Genomic DNA, 14549 nt, shown 5'->3' on the forward strand with positions numbered 1-14549 from the left:
GCGATGCAACGCTGGTAAAACTGAGTATCTAGTGATCGACAGCCTCATATGGGCAGTTATTCTTCCATAGTGCGGAGACCACGACACTGTAGGTACGATGTTCTTAGCCGTGAAAAAGACTGTCAAACGCATCGACACTTTTATTGTATCTTTTGCGTGTGGCAGATACAAGCATACCATCTTAGTTTGGTAATAGACACGTAATAGTCTGCCGTGCGAGATTATGGTAATGCAGCAATACGACGTCTAGAAGGTATGCAACGCCGATACAGGGACACTTGTACGCGGGAGGATACAGAGGTGCATTGTGATTCGCTCAACAGTTGTACCATGAACACCAAGGTAGACCAAGTCTGCTCATGTACCATGAAGAAAGCAAGCAGTCGGTGGCAAACAGTTACAGATTCGGGTAAACTGCAGGACGCTTGTGGTATCTAGAGTGTGTGTCAATGGTCTTGAGTTTACTGTGCCTATCGACATCCAGAAGGCGTTCCGTGACGGAGTGGAGGACGTGTGGCACTTACAAAAGCGGCAAATAACACTCGTCGTATGCCGACTCGCATGCTGCCGATCCTCGATGACATCTGCCAGCGACTTCAAGATGCTGTCCATCCAACACAATCGTATTGTCTTGATTGGAGGAGGATACATTTCATGATTAGGACTTGTTCTTTGGTTTTCATTTGTGGCGTTATCGCGTCTGTAGAGCCCTACAGGATGCAGTTATGTGTCTTTTGTGTAAGCATGTGAGTGGGAAGGACGTACAGTGAAACTTCTCATCTGGGACACTCTCGTAAGTGGGACAGCATGAGAGGGAACACGAACCTTTCCATAGGAAATACATGGGAGCTATCTTCCCTAAGTGGGACACCTCCCTATCTCGAAAGTGGGACAGCCCTCTTTCCCCTATGTGGGACACTGTTCTGGAATGTGCCGTTGTGTGCCCAAGCTTGGTGAACCTGCTTTGGTGCCTGCAGTGGTCATTTCTTCTGTGACGTGACAGCCTGCTTGTGAAGATGCCAAAGCGGAAGCTTCGGGAGCTGTGTTTGGACAAGAAGGAGGAAGTTGTCGACTGCCTTCTAGCTGGAGCGTCCTGCAGATTCCTTCCTGCTGAATTTGGTGTCTCGAAACTTGTGTCGCAGGGGACACATGTGACAGCGAGACGGAAACCAATGGAGATGCAGCTTCACCAAAGGGAAGATTTAGTGAAGTTCAGAGTGATTTTATCCTTTTGAAACAGTATGCATTTCAAACCCGTCCAGAGGTCTCCCAAGATACAGTGGCCCTCTGGTCAAAGATAAACACTGCCCACCTGAACTACGTCAGAAAACATTCCACACAACCAACAATCCCAAGTTTCTTTTCTGTGTGGAAAGAATACAAATAGAATATTTTTAGGCTGTCAAATCTGCTCTCGTTGTTTTGTTTTTTCTTCTTTTAAGGGAATTTCATTCGGGCATCTTCTGTAAGTGGGACACCTGCAAAAGTCGGACAGCTGAACTGGGAACCAAAGGTGTCCCAGATAAGGAGGTAGACAAAAAAGTAGAGAAATCTGACTTAACATAACAAAATAACAAAGTTTACTGAGACGTTTCGTCCGTCATGCGACGGACATCATGACGAACGACTTTGTTTGTAAACTTTGTTATTTTGTTATTTTAAGTCGGATTTCTCTACTTTTGTTCTAGTTATGTCGGCTCCCGGCTTTTGTAGTATTTTTGCAGATAGGGAGGTTTCACTGTACTGATGTTGAGGTAGTGTTATAGTCTGGTTTCCTCTTTCTCGTTCTCTTTGTGGTGGCAGTGAGTGGATAGCCACTATGGATGTAGCCGAATTCGTCAAATCTCATCCTTTTTTTTTACGCTTGAGTCAAATGAAAATAATTGCATCCCAATTCATTCATCCCGAAATTGCATATCGAGCATGCTCGTTTAGTTCGGGAACTATTGTTTGTTTGTTGGGATAGACGTGATGCTTCACTAAAACGAAAATAAATTGTATCAGGGGTCGCATCGTGTTAAGGGGAAACTTCTCCAATCATCATGCCAGTTAGTATGGAGGAGAGGGCGTCCCAATTGTAGGAAAACTTCAACGGACTTATCCCCATGAGATCGAAACCTAAAGGGCACCTGTCGCCTTAAGACGAATTCGTCAGGCAACTGTGCCGACGGAGTAACGAACAGCGGCACATCTGTCGTCTTCATAGACTGACTTCCTCACTCTACATTGATTTACATTATATACATTCACCCAAGGGAGCTCAGGGGCGCTCGTAAAAGGGCAAGCGGCGGCAAAGCTCCCTACAAGTCGGGGGAAACAAAGGGGGCGAGGGCACCTCAGATGGTCATCCCCCTTTCATGTTCGGCGACAAAGGGTTGTTGGTTGTCTGCCGGTTACTGTCAACCCGTTGTACGTGACCATCCTACGTGAACAACACGCGACATCTGGAAGCTTTTAAAATCGCTGGAAAACTGCCATTTTTTGTGAAAATATTTTAAAATACTATATTTTTGCGGACTTCTGGCTGTGCGCACCTCGTAGGCCTGAGTTGTTTCGTGCACGTGGCCCATAAGATGCCCCCCACCCCACCCCACCCGACCCCACCCGACCCCACCCATGTCAAGCGTGGCGCCTGTTCCTTATAAAGCCATGGATGCCACGATGACGATGACCATACGTCTAGCGGAGCAATGGCGATGACGCTACCGCTGAGAGAACCTTTTTTTCGCTCTTTTTGCGTAAAACACCCTGTATAAACAAAAAGGAGTGCACGCAGAAGCCGCACTTGATGTCGGAAGCTGAGACCAAGCAGAAATCCATCGTAAGAAAGCTTGAGTTTGAGCGGAAGACACAGAGACGACACACAGAACTCAAATTTTGAGTTCCATTCTGTTTTTCCCGCTCATATACTCAAGCTTCCTTACGATGAACTCCTGCCACCAGCTCACCTGCGTATATGCTGTTCTTTCACGCAGAAACTTCGGAAATGATGTCAAGAAACCGATGTTGAATTTTTGTAAGAGAAAAGCTTGCTGTTAAAAATAGGTTCACGGCAATTCATGTCTGGCGACTTTTCCTAGCGACACTACAAATTCACCTGGCGACATATGGCGACTTTTTCAGGCCTCTCTGGCGAGTTTTCTGCTAGCTGCTTTGGCAACACTGACCCGTAGAACATGCACACACGTAGGCAGATGGTTCTGCAATAACAGGCCACCGGCGAAGGAGCTAATGAAGTCTGCCATTGATGTTCGCATGCTTCCTGCGGGGAAATAGCTCTGCGGGACTACCCAAATCCTCAAAAACGAGGAAGTGCACACTCGTACTGCTCCCATACTACCGTCATCGATCCCCTCCCTCTTTCACCCTCTCTGTCTGCTTTCCTCTTGGTGCATCGGGCCGCCAGCGCAGCAAACCAAGCGCACCATGCCCAGGCCTTCCCCTCGCCAACACATACATGCGCTTCGCCCCCACGGTGTCACTTCGTACAATCTCGGAGGTCACTGGTCGCCATCGCGTGAGATGATACGACCAGAAAAGTTTCTCCCGCACCTACCCAATTGCTTTGTGGAAGAGAGAGGGCTGCGCCGCTCTGCTAGAGCACCGTGTCTTCGAGATACAGATACTTATTCAGTATTCGCTGCATCCTGCTTATGTGAAATATCCAACTGGTCTGAACAACGGCGAATGGAAGTGCACTTTCCTCAACGATTTCAGTCACTGCGGCGATTACTGTCAGCAGCTTACTGCAGATCATTATTGGCAACAGGCTGGTACTGGTACGACGTGTTCGCATGGCTATACGTCGAATGAGTTGGTTGGAATTTTTGAATATCTTGGCTCACTTGGTTCATTGAATATACAGCATTGAAAATCGCTCCCAACTTGTGAGTACAGTCAAACTCCTTTATAGCGAACACCTTTTTAACGAAAATACCACTACAGCAAATTTTTTTTGCGGTCCCGCTGGAGCCTATAGGTCCAATAATGGACATCCTTTTTAACGAAAATTCCTTTACTGCGAATTTTTTTTGCTGTCCCCTGAGCTTCGTTGTAAAGGAGTTTGACTGTACTAAAAAATGGGTTTCCACAATAATCAAGCGTTCAGTGTGTTGGTGTAGCTTCTTATGACTATACTAATCGCAATGCCTTTCGCGTTATTTGCTTGCTAAGCCTGTAGAACTGTGAGTGCATTAAGGTAGCGTTCACGCTGGCCAACTTTGTGCACCAACTCGGACCAACTTTTGAGTTGGTGACAGTCAGCCGACACCATCAGCCATGACTAACTCGAGTTGTGGGAATCGGTCGCCGAGCGGAAACCTCAGAAGTTGGTCGTGCGTTGGCGAGTCAACGGGAGGAGCATTGCCACCTGACCGCATCACATACACCACACTGCCGATGGCAATGCGATTTCGTTCGTACCGTTCTTCCTCAGCGCCATTGGTTACGAACTGTGTAGGGGTAGCTGAGAAATAATAATAATAAACTAACTCTACACAAACATGCCAACATACACTTTTTTTAGATAATCTTGCTCTTTTGGCAAAGTAGCTGACGTAGGGTTGTTTGTAGGCAGAATTGCTGAGATGGTTCGCGTGAACACGGAGACGGCAACGACTCAAAGGTGGTCGTGTAGGTTGGTATACGACTTAATGTAGAAAGTTGGCCCGCGTGAACGCTGCTTGAGCGAGTCAATATCACTTGCACGCGGCACATTACTGGTCACATCGTCGTATAGCCCCATGTAGAAGCATCTGTAATGAAATTGTAAATGCTTATGCGTACCTCACTTCAGCCTGCAAAGTATACGTATTCAATCGGTGACCATAGTTCTAATTTAGTGAACGCAATCAATACCAGGTGTGTCATTACTGGACACTTTCGATATTCCCGTTTCGACCGCCATAGAAATGCCCTTGTGTTATGCCACTTGCTTTGGGCGATTGGCCACCTATATGGAGGTCTCTCTTCCCTTTTATTTCAGGCCTCCTTAAGAAGAATATTCTGGAGCATGACATCTTCTGGAACGTTCGAGAATCATACAGGTCCTGCACAAACAAGCGTATGTATTCATAGGTTTTCATATCTGTTTTCTCTTCATTCGGTAGGTACATAAATTAACGTCAACTTTCTCAGATAGTGGTCACTATAGATATGTCAGGCATAAGCAGAAGAAGACGTGGCCTCGATGGTCGTTGATGGCCAGTGATAGTGAATGCAGTGACCAAGCTGGCGTCCCCGTTTATCCAGAGGAGATATTTAAGATCAGCAGGAGAGCTTTAATAAAAGCGTGACACAGGTTTATTGAGGCTTTAGGATGGGCCGCATTAAGAGTTCATGGATGACGTTGATACGTCGACGATGCCCAACAAACTTCACGGCATACGTAACTGCCACGATGGTAATGAACCGATTACGATGGATCTTCGGAGGTGATGGCGGTGACGCTTTCACTCACACAATCCCCATTTTAAATATAGAATTCTTCCGGAATTCGATTGCTAAATACGCAAGTTCACACTACAAACCCAATTTATAAAATTTTAGGAATTATTGTGAAAGGAAGTGCCTCAGAACAAGAGACGCCGACATTTTGAACAAAGGCTTTTCTTCTTCTTCTGTCGTTCTTCTTGTATTCTGTTCTTTGTTAGGATATTTAGTATAACCAAGTGAACTTGTGTAGTACAAGTTCAATACAGTTCCAATATAATGTAGCACAAACTAATTACACAAAATGCTTACACAACAGAAGTCACACTCTAAGACAAGCTAAAACAAGTGTAATATTCCCAAAGAATCCCACAAAAGAACGCCACTAAGGGAGCCAGTGGCAATTCAAGGAGACACGGCCGCGGCAGACACTAATGTACTGTGTCGACCGTCTTCGGAGGAACTCTGTCTCTCCAAGTGTAACAAACTGGTTCTCTAGAAAATGACTACCTGCTTGTGGAGCGACATGAGGAGAGGGTACCGAACGCGAAGGCGCCTGCTTGGAGCTACCGCTCTGCATCTGTTCTTCCACAAGACGTACCTTGCCACTGCAACGAACAGAAGAACAAACCTGTCCCTGATCCGGTGCCCTAAACGGTAGCGGAACGGGAAAACCCGGCAAACGAGAGTCCAAAACGTCCTTGCTACAACGCAGTCGTCTAACACGTGAGACACTGATTCAATGTTGGGACAATTCGGACAAAGGGAAGTATTGGTAACACCCCACCGATTTAAGCGATCACGCGTAGGTAGAACTCCCCAGGCCGCCTTCCACAAAAAGTCACAGACTTCGCGTGGGAAATTATCGGGCCGGATATCACCCCACGATAGACCCAGGTTTCTCAAGTTATCCGATAGGGGTTCATCCAAGAGACATAGCAATTCGCAGATACGTGATGCAGGAACCGATCGAGGATCGACCTGAGGGTCCTGAGCCTGTATGTCGCAAAATCGCTCTGCGATACGTCGATAAAACAGGGACGGTGAAACGGCTTCAGGGTACCTATTCCCTAGTCCGCGAGGAACTAATGCTCTGCGAAAGTGGCCCATCCAGTACAATGCAAGCGCACGTGCTGAATGCTCAGTATCGTCAAGAACACGAAGGACAGCCCGAAGGGCAAGCAGTGTACAAAAAGTAGAAATGCACGGTAGGCTCCAGCCTCCCTGGGATCGCGGCTGTTGTAGGACCGCGTGTCTAACAAGAGCTGTTCTTCCTCCCCAAAACAAGGAGAATATCACCGAAGAAACCCTAGTGCATACAGCACGGGGCGGTATAGCAACCCGGGAAACGAACCACAGCTTACTACATAGCACATTCTTGATTAGATATGCACGCTCCTGAAAAGGTAGGTCAAACCTACTGGCTATCGAAATCTTGCGTTCAACGTCCTGAAGCAGGGAATCCCAGTTTTCTCGTGCCACGCCCCGTTGGTCAAACATTACCCCCAGGATTCGAAGGGATAAGCACTGCTCTATACCGCCCAAGAAGTTGCCACTAAAACCAGCAACTGGCAATGCCTTACTTTTTGTATTGTTAAGCCGGGCACCAGAAACACGCGAATACTCACCAAAAATCTGAAGCGCTTCGCAGAGGCTATCACTGTCCCTGAGAAGGAGTGTAATGTCATCTGCATACGCAGATACCACCACCGAACCGCCGCAGGGGAGCGGAAACCCACGAATACGAGGGCAAGCAGCAAGCCTACGTAGCAGCGGGTCTATGCACAACACGAACAGCATTGGGGATAACGGGCACCCCTGACGAACCCCACGTTTTATTGAAAGCGGTTGCGCGATGTTGCTGTTAACGACGAGGTCACTTGTCAAGTCTGAGTACAACGACCGAAGCAGAGAGATGAAGGCTACGGGAAAGCCAAACATACGCAGAACACCAAAAAGGTAATAATGCTCCACGCAATCAAAAGCCTTGGCCTGATCAAACGAGACGACTGAACCAGGCTGGTGAAAGCTGTGGGCATATTCAATGGCATCTCGTGTCAATAGCAAGGACGAGAAGATAGTTCTGCCCAAAACTGAGCAGGTTTGGAATGGAGAGACGAGGTAGGGAAGTGCATTCCTCAAACGTGTTGCGATAAGTGAAGCAAGGATCTTGTAATCACTATTCAGCAACGTAATAGGACGCCAGGATTGTGGCGAGTTGCTATCGCCACCCTTCGGAATAAGGACAATGCGACCATGCTTGAAAGAAGGCGGAAGACGGTGCTCCTGTAGAAATCTAGTGAACAACGCGACCATAGACGGACCCAGGGCTGTCCAAAAGCATTTGTAGAACGGCACAGGCAGCCCGTCTGGGCCCGGAGCAGAAGAGACTTTTTGTTCAGCAAGGACGGCTTTAACTTCTGATCAGGTCACAGAACAGCGCAATGCCGATCCCAAATCATCTGACAGTTCGGGCAACGAAGCCAGGAAACGTAACATCTCTTCGCCAACCTCGCTTTCCTGGCTCTCAGAAGAGAACAACTGTGCAAAGAAAGTGCGAAATACTTGAACGATGTCTAATGGGGCAGAGGAGACAGACCCATCCGCCATGCGTACTTGTTCGACATGACTCTGTCGAGGTTGCCTAATGTCGAAGTTACGCATGTAGCGCAACACGTCGGGGTCCAAGATAGGACGGTTGCGGTTGAACATAACTGCCGCAGTCCGGGACGAAAAGCGCAAAGCTCGGTAATAGTGCTCTTTCAGGATGTCCAGACTCTTGCATGAACAACGTAAAGGGCCCTCCACGTTTCACTATGAGCATTCGACGACGAAGTTCATTTAAATGTTCAGTGAGAGCAACCTTCCTGCGTCTACCAGCTGCGATCAGTGACCAGTGACAAAAGCTCTGACTAGTGCCGCTGAAGGGCGTCCCAGACGACCGGGTCGAAGTCTATCTCACGCAAAGAATCACGGATTGACACCTCTACTTCTGAAGTAACTTCAGGATCGTGTAATATTGCGCTATCTAGCCTCCACCAGCCGGGCCCCCGAGTTTCAAAAGTCGAGAGATCCAGCGCGACGAAGAAAGGTACATGATCTGAAATATATCCCACCGAGACAGGAAACGGTGACGTTCGGCATTGAACGATGCAGTCAGCGTATTCATTAGGCACATATGCTCTGTCCAGACGACTAAACGAGTTCCCACGGGACCAAGTGTAGTTGAACTGGTTGCCATACAAATGGACCCAGGCATCAGTTAAGGAATACTGCTGCACTATTCGCCTCAGTTCACGCGCGTTCCACGTAGGCCGGCCGAAACCTGGACCAGATATATCCCTGCGAGAATCTAAAACACAGTTAAAATCCCCTATTAATATAAGTGGATGTGGTTCAAGCATGAACGAGTGCAAGTTTTGAAAAAAGCGTTAGATAACCCAGGACGAGCGGGCCCGTACACGTTAAGAACACGAAATTTACAGTTTGCGATGTAAATATCAAGACACACTACGCGGCAGCAGCGTCATAACAACAAATACAATCACGAAGCAGCGACGGTCGGAAGACAACTACACCGACTCCCTCCGATCGCGCAGACCCCAACGAGAAGAAACAGTTAACAGAAAACCGCCTACGAAAATCACATACGTCTTTGGGCGAACTAAAGTTCGTTTCCTGGAGGAGCAATAGGTCACAAGAGGACACCCGGGCAAGGTGCAGCATCTCGCGCTGCTTATCCGGAGGAGGAGGGGGAGGAGGAGTGTCGTTGGGAGGAACCCGAGAGGTCTGCCTGCCTGATTAGGCGGCATGTTTCTCGGGAAGGGAAAGGTGGTGGAGAGGAGGAGAGGAAAGGGTGAAGTGGAAGACCGAGCGGAATCCGCTCGGGGGGAGGATAGCTGCGTCCATGGGCCGACTTCAGGGGAACTGTGCCGGCATACGCCTATTACACATCTGAGGGAAACCCAGGAAAAACCCCAGACGGCACAGCCGGCCCGCGGATTGGAACCGCGGACCTCCCAGTCTCCAAGCACACGCGTTACCGCTGCGCCACCGGAGCTGGTCTGCTTATCCGGGCATTTCAATCCCTGGGCATTCAGAGTGAGAAGGCTTAGTCGCATGAAGAGTAAAAGGCTCATCATCATTCCTGGGAAGATCCGGAGTCCGTACTAAGCTCCATTACGTGGTCGCTGTCCCAACTCGCTTCTTCTTCTTTTTCACTTCCTTGGGGCTACTCGTTGAGCGCATTATTCTCTTGGAATCTGGCCGACTACAGTCCACCTGAACAGTATCCACAGGTGACCCATTCGTTGAGGATGCAGCAGCTGGCGGACCAGCGCATGGCGCAGGAGACACGAAGTTCTCGTCGCCAGGTACGTTGTCACCTGGAGGACTAGAGAGTTAAATGAGGCTCACCCTCGGAATCCATTTTCTGATCCAGCGATGCATCCTTTCCGTAGCAAACCGTGTTGGAGTCATCAGATGAAACTTCCATTGAATCATTCCTCTTCACACACACCTTTTGTACTGCGCTGGATGTACTGCGCCAATACGGCTATAAGTTCATAGTAGTAAGCTCATTCTTCCGATAAGTAAAGGGCTTGTAGTCTTGTGTTGTGTATGTCTCTATGTATGCTCCAGCCTCGGAATAATTCTTTATATCCATTTAGGTCCTTGTGGTCTCCATTTGCTTCACTCTAGGTTTTATGTGTAGTAATGTTCCATTCTGGAGCCTCTCGGGAACTGAAATGTGTGACGTACTCTTTGATTGCACACCCCAACACGCCTCTCTTTTTTGTCTCATTACTGGATAATAAACGTCAAAACTAAAAAACGTAGAACGAACAGTAAGCACACACAATCGAAGGAATGAACGATGATGCAGGGTTCCCAGTGTTGCCCACAAAATACTTCCTTATCTGCATGTAGATGGGTCAGAGGCGCCCTCCCTAAAACTTCAAAAATCGTTTTTAGGGATACTGCTTCTTTCTCTATCTTTCTTTAATTTTTTTAGCTATTTCGCAACTGTGCTGTGGTCATGTAAATGACAATAGAAATAACACAAGTTTACAGACAATGTAGAAGGGGGGTAGAATATCCGGCGAACCGGTTAGGAAATCTGAAGGATACATTTCCTCATACAAAATATTATGTTTGTCTCAAGCCGCAAAATAAAAAGCAAAATCATAACCAATGTAACATGTCTTGAATGCGGGATATACCCTTATACACGTGGGAATGTTTCTTACCATACGTCGTAAATGCGAAGTCCAAGGATACATCACCAAATTATACAGAGTGTTTGCTCTAACGTGTCCAGAAATTTTATTTAAAGCGAACGATGAAAGAGAAACGAACGCTACTTTGCAGCTCCTTGACTAAGCAACATTGGTGCTACTATAGTGAAGCAGTACCTGTCTCTTACTCATGTACCAGAAAACTACCACTTGCTTTTCTTTTATCGCTTTTCTCGCACTGTTTTGTAAGTACCGTTCGTTCGCATCCGGTTATTATAGGCGTCTGGCCAGAAGAAGAAGCCTACGCTTTCCAGAGTATCCTCAAGCGCGCAGGGATATCGAGTTGGCCGCTGTGGCCACCTACTGAAGAAGGATCCGACTGGCAACACCTATACCGGTCATCGAGGATAGGGCTCAACTTAGATGACCTCGAGACATTGGAACAAGTTAACCTCTTCCATCTCTTTATCACAAGGGATCTGCGGTCGCCTACGAAGCATGCTGCTTTTGTAAGTACCGCTCGTTTTAATCTGAACTCACACGGACACAACATTACAACTTTAGTTGCTTGAAAGTCTTGAAAGTCTTCTGTATGTGAACTTCGCGGTCATAATGATTGGTAAATGGCTAATTCCAGTGAATTTCGACCAAGCAAGGAACCTGACCATCTCCAATTTAAAAAAAAAAATATATTCCTCGGAGACGGGAAATTATCAAAAATGCGCCTATATTTAAGCCCCAACCTTCAGCCATTTTCGTGGGAGAGGGGGAGAAAGAAACTGGTCGAAATGTGACCCAGTCGTTTCGGGCTACTTTGCGGGCTTCTCAATTGAGAACTTTGCGGTTCTAAGAGCCACAATATTTTTCACCTGCTCAGTACTACATTGACAACTCACTTTCTTCTTCCTACCCGTTTGCAACTGAAACGTTTTTCGTAAGAAAATGGCAAAGTCGCAAGAAAACGCGAGAAACGACGTTTTTCAGAGCCTTCCTGTACTGAGGGCGTTAATCGGAGAATAATGAAACTTAAACCATTCGTTTCGCCATTGCATACCCTATCTGTTGATACTATTTTCATTGTTCTAGAATTAGTCTGCTAGAAGCAGATTGTAGTAATATCACAGGCGGTATCGCGATTTAGCTGTTTTTCGGCCAGCGCTAGCAAAATATGGCCATCAAAAAGTTTTTTATATGTTGCGCAGAAACACTTTCCTAACACACAGAAAAAAAATTGAGATTCATATTTGATTGTCGGTGACGCTACGATTTTCTTAAGTGACAGTGTGCACGCGCGCTGCGTCCTACCTCTAGGCGGTACTCTCCCGCAGCTGGTGGGCCGCCAAGGGGATCCAGGACAATTGCTCACCAGACAATTGCTCACCGGACAGTTGCTCACCGGACAATTGCTCACTGGACAATTGCTCACCAAAAAACTGCTGAGGCCGGACAATTGCTCACCACAGAACCGCTGAAGCCGGACAGTTGCTCACCGTCTCTTTCACCGCATTTATATGTAATTTATTTCGAATTTTTATGTGATTTTTATTTTATTTCTCATTTATGGCGCTTATATACTCGACTTTTTTATGATAGCTGAACTTGGGTGTACCTCGAAATAAAGTGATCGCAATCCCCGTTGCAAAATAAACTACTGTAAATAAATATCCGACTATAAAATGCAACGGTCGCGCGCGGGAAACTGCCAACACAGAACTTAGACTAACCTGGACATAGAAATAGAAACACTGAACTTGGACTAACCAATGGGCTGTTCAGTCGTGTCCGCCCTGCTTAGCATAACGGGCGCTAAAATGTGGCTTTCGTTCGCTAAACAGACTTGGACAGACATCGAAAATTCGTGAATTTTAGTGGTTAAATAGTGATGTGTTTTTAAATCTCCCCCGGCTTGTGTCTTGGAAGATCCTGGTGACGCAGGCATGGGCGTATCGAGAGGGGCGCAAGGTCACTTGTGAAAATTGTGCACTCTTTATATTCATAGGTCATGATTTTTTCCTCAGATGTCGTAATAATAGCAGGGTGTCGGAGCGAACCGAAAACCGGAGCCGATAACCGAAAAAAACCGTTATTTTGGTGCGAACCAGAACGGAATCGAAACCGTATACGTTTTTTTCGCTCAGGAGGGAAACCGAAAAATATGTTTAACGGTTTTCGGTCCAAGAAAAAACTTCGCCGGTTTGGATTACGGATAGGCGAATGAAACAGACGTCGTGTGCTCTGAAGTCATGTCATGGATACTATACGAGGGTTACGGTTACGGTGGAATGTATGTCGGTATACTATGACCCTTAGGCTCCCTTTGTAATGGTTTATCGTTCGCGCACGCACACAGACTTAGAGGTGCATGTGACTCTCTAGCAATGTGCCGTAGTGTTCGTTTTAATTTGATCTCCCAAACTCTCCTCAACAAAACAACGACCAAAGGGGGCTGCATAACGGCTTCTTTATCGGTAATGTCGCGCAACGCGTCCCTTGTTTGAGAGCAGCTAAGTTGAATACATTTACGTATACGCGAGGGCAAGCCCGTACGAAGTGGCAACTCTTTTGTGGACAGGATAAGAAGAAAATAAAACGGAGCCGTCGAGCGCGTTTGTGAGTGAAGGTGTTCCTCGATGTGCGTTGTACTCGTGCGGTGGTGCTTGCTAGCTAGACAGTAGCAACAGACATTCGGATGGGATGCGATCGCTCCCACCCAGCAAGAAAGTACTTCATGTATGAAAGTATGACTTGGCGCTCTTCTTTCCTTTCTGAGGGCCACCGGCCTCCTTCACGAACTGTAGAGATTTCCTTCCCTCGTCACCCTTTCATGTGAACCTTTTTGGAATGGGGTAGGGTCCTGCACTCAACGCAGGGAAACATCCCACATCATCATCATCATCCATTCATCTATGTTGTTGTATGACATCACGACAAACAAGTCCGTTTGTAGCATGCGCTTCAAGAAAGGAGAAACCCCATTTGAACAGACAGTAACCTACAGGAACCAGGAGCTACCAATTTCACAGCTGTCTCTTAATATTAAATACCATGTATGCGGAATAAACGGGTTTACATTGTGTCACATTGATGTTTTTTTTTTTTTTTTTGTGGGGATGAATATTCCCAGCAGAAGCGGAACCAGTTAAAAAACCGGTATGAACCGTTATTTTTTTGCTCCGGAGCTGAACCGGTACCGGATTGTTTATGATGTAACCGGAACGAAAACCGGAACGAAAAACGTTTCGGTTCGACACCCTGAATAATAGGAACCTGTAAACACCCGCACAGTCCGCAGCGTCCGTCCCCAGGGAAGGAGGTGAAGTGGTTGCACGCTTTGCCACCCTGGACGCACTTTGCTGTCCCCCCTTGGAAAAAAAATCCTCTGGGAAACGCACCATGGACGCAGGTCCTGACAAAGACGCTTCAGGCGTGCCTGCAAGTGGACGACCTCTCGCCTCATCCTCTCCACTGGCAGATTTTCCTAGATCTATTTGCAGTTCAGCTAACATAAAAAAGTCAAGCGCCCTAAACGAGAAATAAAATCACAATATAAGTGTGGTGAAAGAGGCGGTGAGTAATTGTCCGGCCTCAACGGTTCCGTGGTGAGCAATTGTCCGGCCTCAGCAAATTTTTGGTGAGCAATTATCCGGTGAGCAATTGTCCGGTGAGCAACTGTCCGGTGAGCAATTGTCCGCGCCCCCCGCCAAGGACGGACGCGATTCAGAGAAATCAAAAACGCGTTAAAAACGCGGTTATGGCGCTGTGATGGCAGCTGTCGTGGTAAACTCGAAGTTTGCACGGTACGTGCATACGCAATCCTCTCTGCATGGGCTAATACTAACCCACTTGGGGCGAATGGAGTGCAATTTGTTCAAGCTAAGCCTT

At 47.2% G+C, this 14549-nt stretch overlaps 1 protein-coding gene across 1 annotated transcript in view; it reads left to right on the plus strand.

Moving 5' to 3' along the window:
• Positions 1–14549, plus strand: part of LOC135385423 (membrane metallo-endopeptidase-like 1) — a 214863-nt gene that overhangs the window by 64594 nt on the left and 135720 nt on the right. Inside the window, exons 3-4 of the mRNA XM_064614730.1 lie at positions 4985–5062; positions 10947–11176. Coding sequence (XP_064470800.1) covers positions 4985–5062; positions 10947–11176 — 308 coding nt within the window. The remainder of the gene's footprint in view (positions 1–4984; positions 5063–10946; positions 11177–14549) is intronic.

Source organism: Ornithodoros turicata, chromosome 1 (genome assembly GCF_037126465.1).
Source record: "Ornithodoros turicata isolate Travis chromosome 1, ASM3712646v1, whole genome shotgun sequence".
NCBI lineage: Eukaryota > Metazoa > Arthropoda > Arachnida > Ixodida > Argasidae > Ornithodoros > Ornithodoros turicata.